We start from the raw sequence: 6,000 nt of genomic DNA, 5'->3' as shown, positions 1-6,000 counted from the left end.
TGTAGGTGGGTCTTGTGACTTGCTTCTAACCAGTTGGATAGCAACTACTGTTAGCGTTAGATTATATAAGACAATGTTTTGCTAGCAGACTCTCCTTGCTGGCCATTTTGTGGAAGCCCACATGGCAAGAACTGTAGTAGCTGAGGGAAGTGTCTAGGAACTGAAGGCAGCCCCCAGATGACATCCAGCAAGAAGCTGGGGCCCCAGTCCTAAAACCGCAAAGAAACGAATTCTGCCAATAGCCTAAATGATCTCGGAAGTGGATTCTTCCCCAGGCAAGCCTCTAAATGGGAACCAGCCAGCAGACGGTTTACAGCCTTATGAGACCCTAAGCAGAGGATCCAGTTGAGCTGAGCCCAGACTCCTGACCCACTGAAAATGACATTAATAAATGTGTGTGTTAGTGGTAATTTGTTATGCAGCAATAGAAAATGAATACAGTGATCAATGTCCACTCCACCTTCCTAGTGTACCTTCCTGTACTGCAGAGGCTAGAAAGCTAAAATGACATTTCCCAGATCTCTTGGCAACTAGGACTGTGTATATATTATAAGCCAAGCAGATGCTTTCATGTGAGATTTGAATGGCAGAAGGTGGGTGGAGGCTATGCTTCTACCATTTCTGCCGATAAAAATGGTTGTGAAGATGTTTGGTCTATTGCAATTTAGTCATTAGCTTACATGTGCTGAGAGGCAGAATGCATTGCACCTATTTTCTAGTGTAAATCATAGCAGGTGGCATGGTTCTGGAGGCAGCAGCAGTAGCACTGGCTTCTCATTATGGCAAAAGAAGCAGTTTCCAAATTGGAGAATAGTTATCAGCTCTCCTGGTGTCCTGATTCAGTGTTTGGCTTTGGAAATTGTTCTTGAAATCTCAATTCAGAGTTAACCCTCCTGGGAATTCTGTAAACCATTTAATATCCAATAATAAATTCTTTCCTGCCTAAACTACTTAGAGTTTCAGTACTTCAGTTCTCTGCAACTGAACCCTTATTGATTCGGGAGGTAAGTCCTCAAGTGATATTTGAGTTAAATGTAAATAAAAACACACTGTAGTAAATAATATTAATATCTTTAATTAAACAATGTTTCACATTTAATTTAACAAATTTATATATTTATTTGTATAAAGATAAGTAAAGCCACCATATCATGTATTTAATTTAACGTGTAACACGTAATGCAGAGGTTCAGTTGGACACAACTACATAAGATTTTTAATATTAAGAACAACCCATTTTGCTTATCAATGCAGCAGCTATAAAACTATATGTTCAGCCTGTTTCTCCTGCAGATTCAGAAAATAAATTTGTCTTTTAATCTTGCATTTATAATCTTTTTGTAACTAATAAACTTTAAGTTATAAATTTAAATCTAGGCTTAAATACAATATTTACTAATTTTCAGTATTCTGACTTTATAATCATATCAAATATTAACATATGCTCTTAAGAAATTATCTTCTTTTTGGAAATATAATTGATAAAATACTCAACGAAGTATGTACAATAGTGCCTTCATATATAAACATAGAGCCTTGGGTCTTCCAGGAGCTATCGTAGCATAATTTATCAATCACTGCATTTGCCAATTATTGCAGATCAAGATTTCAGTGTGACAGTTTTCATATGAAATATTAACTAAGCTCTAAAATTTAGACATGTTTCATTTCAGCAAATTATTTCTGAGAAAAGGCGTAGATGTTTATACACCAACTATCTCTATTAGTGGTAATTTCCTGGAAAATACAAGGTAGACCAAATCATTTTAAAGACACTAGTAAAGTGTTTGGCAAAGGCTGATTTACGAAATTTTCAAAAGGTCAACTCAAAGATTCTTGAAACTTTCTGAAAAGAATATATTCTATGGTTATTAAGCCCTCTGAGTGAGGCCTTGTTCACAGTGGACTCTTGGGAGGGAGACTTCTTGGGTCACTCTGAAGAACGTTTGCCTTTTCATTGTTTCACATCTAGGAAAGTCTCAGAACTTAAAACCAAAGTCTTTTGAAGAAAGATAGCTCAAATGAAGAGCTTCCCCCCAATTTCCTATGTCAAGTTGTTCTTGCCAGAGATAGCAGAAAAGATAGGACAGGTATAGTTTGCTTATTGTTTTTTTTAAAGTGCTAACAAAGTCCATTACCTCTAAATGGACTTCCATTGTAATGACTGAAATATAAGCAGCATAAAGTAAATAGCAGTTACGCATCTAAATGAGACAGTCAAAACTTTTAAAATAGATGCTGGCAATTCTATACATTACCTTGACAATCATCACATACAAGTATACTTCATAAACTTGCCAGACTGATTAATTCAGTCTCAGTATAACTATTCTTTACTATCTAACGTAACTTAAAACAAGAGAGGTGAAAACCCAAACTTGAAAGCTAGAAACAAATGTCACAAAGAGCAGTGTTCAGAAGAATCCCAAGTAATTTCTCAGCCTGAGAGACTCCATACACTTGACTGAACTGTTTCTTAACTCTTCTGATAAGGCTGGCTTTATGCAGCTTAAATCCAAATCCAATATTGTTTTTCCGTATATCAGCCCAAAGTTTATAGTTCTTGATTTTTTTTTCATCAGTTACAGAGATATAAGTAGAAGTTAGAAGCTTCTGAACCCCTCAGGCAGGGAGATTACAGAAATTAACTAATAAAATCTATTATTAGAAGACTGAATGAGATTAACTTTAAAAAGTTAATTTTTCAGTTAGACCTCCACGTGGTAACCTTCCAGATATTTAAGGCTATTGAGCTAAGAGCCCAGTTCTCTAAAGCATTCTCATAGGACTGAGGCAATTTGGAAGGCAGGGTTTATTGATATGATGTATCAGCATCACTAATACTCTAACACAACATCTTTTCAAAATCATCAGGAATTTATATGTAAATAGCAGCACAAGCTAGTAATTTTCTTATTAAAAGTGATATGGTAGTGCCCTCTGGTGGTAACATTTAGCATTCTCCCTTGATAATGCGTATCTTGTAAAATACAAAAAGTGCATTCATATTTTGAGAATATCAAAATTGGACATCACTACAAAGGAAAAAAATCATTGTGCTTCAGAATCAATCTCTCTCTCTCCCTTTCTCTCTCCCTTTCTCTCTCTCTCTCTCTCTCTCTCTCTCTCTCTCTCTCTCTCTCTCTCTCTCTCTCTCTCTCTCTCTCTCTCTCCTTCAAACACACCGGTAACAAAGTAAAGGTAAACTTGTGTATGACAGGCAATTCCTGTTAAGAGATTTACATCCTGGTTCTAGACCTCAACTGAGAGGTTTTTGCGTTTTCCACCTTGGCTTTTACATCTATGGGTTTCTCAAAAAACCTCACCAATGCTGGTTCATTCAACAAAGATGCAAGAATCTGTTCAAATGCAAATGACCACTGAGGTTCCTTTTTGAGAGAGGAGGGATCTTTTTCCTCCAAGTGGCTCTCTGTTTTCACTGTACTGGGTCCTCCAGAAGCACAGACAGTACTAGAGCATCCTTTGGCTGATGATACAGGGCTATGTAGTTTCCTTCCAACTTCTTCCATCCTGAGCAAAAGGCTGGTTACAACAGCAATGGCTTGATATAATGACTCTTCTTCAGGGTCTCCATGAAATAAGTTATATAGGGTTTTTGAAAACTGACTAAATTGTGACTAGAAGACATAAGTTGGAAATAACACATTTGAATATTACATTTAGCAAATATAAAGAGAACTTAGAAGTGAATGATTTCCTATATAGAATTTGTACCATATAACATTCATCCTAGAAGTTACAAGAACTGGGGGTTGATCCCTAAATAAATCTTGGTTCTAGAAAGATGGGTATGAACCATGGAAGAAAATTTCACATAAGCATTACATCTAGGATGACTAATTCCTGGACAGTTTATCTACCAATATTACTTCAATGTTAAGTGGTACTTTTAATTAGACACATTCCCCTATTTCCCTACATATAATTAATTTATCCACTAACCAATCTTAATGAAAGGATGAAGAATGAGTTCTACCCAATCTCCCCATAATTCTAGAGTAAACAGCTCAGCTAAAACTACTCAAAGGGAAGAATGACTTTTGGAACCTATATAGTAGTACAAGGTAGATCCTAAGGAGCCTATTTGGGTATGTTTTTCTTTAAAGGCTGAGGTGGGGGCCCAAATGGAGAGAGAAACTGGTTTGTTTGATAATTGCCCCTAGATAATACACAAATATTTCTTCAACATATTTGTGGGGCACTTCATCAATTTACGAAAGCAATTCCAACACAAGAGTCAATAAGCATTACATAAGTCAATCATCCTATCAGAAAAATTTATCTGTAAATAAAAAACACATTCAAAGGATGTACTTTAAAAAATATACTGTAACAAACTTTTAAGTTTTACTTCCCATTCTTCCTTAGTCTGTAGTACTGTTCATTTATAATAATTTTAGAATAAATACATTATAGTGATGCAAGTGCTTACTTAGCTGTCAATTACCTAGTCCATTGAGAAATACTACATTCTTTTATACTTCCCATCATGGTGAAGTTGTGGGGATTCTCAGTATGTGCACTGACTGGATTTTAATTAAGAAAATATAAGCTCATATTCTGAGTGCATAGTGTATAAGGAAGTGATGAATTTACAATTGTGTCGATAGTATTATTAGTACTGCCTGAGTAGATTCAAATATAAGATCATTAGCTACCAGGGCGGGACCTATTTTAGTTATTTCTTATTCAGGTCCTAGCATTGGGCTTGGCATTTAGTAGGAACTAAAAAAATGCTTACTGAATAAGTGAACATTTCCAATAAAGCTAGAAATGAAGGCACTGAGCTTTATGTTATACAAACATCTTTCTATAGATACAAACGTCATTGCAGAGGAAGTATACTGAAACACTAGATGCATTTAAGTGTTCAAAGTAAAATATCATAAAAAAATTTGCTCCCACTCATCTGTGCTCATCTAAAACTTAAAGAGATGACACAGATTATTAAACTATTTTTGTAATAGAATGTTAGCTATTTTTACAGTTGGATACACACAAATTCATTAAAAAAATGAGAAGCTAGGTTTTTCTCTTCGAAAATACTATACCTGATTCATTCTTGGTAAATCCTTAATGTTTTCTTCTTTTTTGAAAAGCTCATCCTGCCATTGACTTAGATATGCTTGAATATCAACTTTTCCTTTGCCTGAGTGAAGGGAGTAAAACCATTTCATAATGAACAGCCCATTACATTCTCCAAAATCCCAAAAATGTATAATTATGATTGAAACAAATTCCCACGAGATATAAAATTCCATAATGTTTTAATTCAGGCAATAACCTAAATTCACCTTTTATTTAGCACACTGAATCTCAGAATACTTTCTCCATTTATATTTAGACTAAAAGTTTTACTTTGGGAAGGTTGGGGAATAAGGAAGATGTGAGGAGAGATGGAGAAAGGATGCATTTAGAGTAAAACAGTACACCGTGGCTTGACAATGCAAATTTCATGTAGACATTCTCATACATACTAAAAAGTTTAAAAGAGCTTCTATAAGATGTTCTTAAAATGTGAGTACCACAGTGGTCTACAGTGGCTCTTTTTCAAAAATTGAAAACTCTACTTATTCATTTGTTCCTTAAAATAGTTCAATCAAGATGCTGTTGGTGTGAATTTATTAATTATTATTTAGGATCCCTTGGAAAACTGGGTGGAAACACTGAATGACCTGGGGAATTTGTCATATTTAAATAGATCCTCAGTAATTAATTATGCTTTAACTAAATGTTAGTCAAAAATATAAAAAAAAAGATGGACTTTTAGAGAGCAATTTGACAGTCTCTATCAAAATATTACAGGTGCATAATGCGCAAAATATTACATGTGTGTCTAGCATTCCCACACTTCTATGAAGCTATCCTTTCCTAAACAAATATAAAGTATCCTAAAATATAGGTAAAAAAATGTTTGTTGCAGAATCATTTGCAATAAAAATAACTGAAACAATCTAAATGTCCATCAATATAGGGCTA

The 6,000-nt window shown here is 34.7% G+C and overlaps 1 protein-coding gene across 3 annotated transcripts in view; it reads right to left on the bottom strand.

Annotated features, from left to right (window-relative positions):
• Positions 1-1,071: 1,071 nt before the first annotated feature.
• Positions 1,072-6,000, bottom strand: part of TBC1D8B (TBC1 domain family member 8B) — a 164,178-nt gene continuing 159,249 nt past the window's right edge. For 2 of the 3 annotated variants that reach the window (XM_037822004.1, XM_037822005.1), the window contains exons 20-21: positions 5,073-5,170; positions 1,073-3,638 (exon numbers count right to left, since the gene is read on the bottom strand). In XM_037822004.1, coding sequence (XP_037677932.1) covers positions 3,240-3,638; positions 5,073-5,170 — 497 coding nt within the window. In that variant the 3' untranslated portion in view covers positions 1,073-3,239. Of the gene's footprint in view, positions 3,639-5,072; positions 5,171-6,000 lie in introns of all 3 variants that reach the window. The other variant, XM_037822003.1, reaches the window with a different exon arrangement.

Source organism: Choloepus didactylus, chromosome X (genome assembly GCF_015220235.1).
Source record: "Choloepus didactylus isolate mChoDid1 chromosome X, mChoDid1.pri, whole genome shotgun sequence".
Classification (NCBI taxonomy): domain Eukaryota; kingdom Metazoa; phylum Chordata; class Mammalia; order Pilosa; family Megalonychidae; genus Choloepus; species Choloepus didactylus.
The sequence above is the reverse complement of the archived record's forward strand: the minus strand, read 5'-3'. Positions and strand labels throughout refer to the sequence as shown.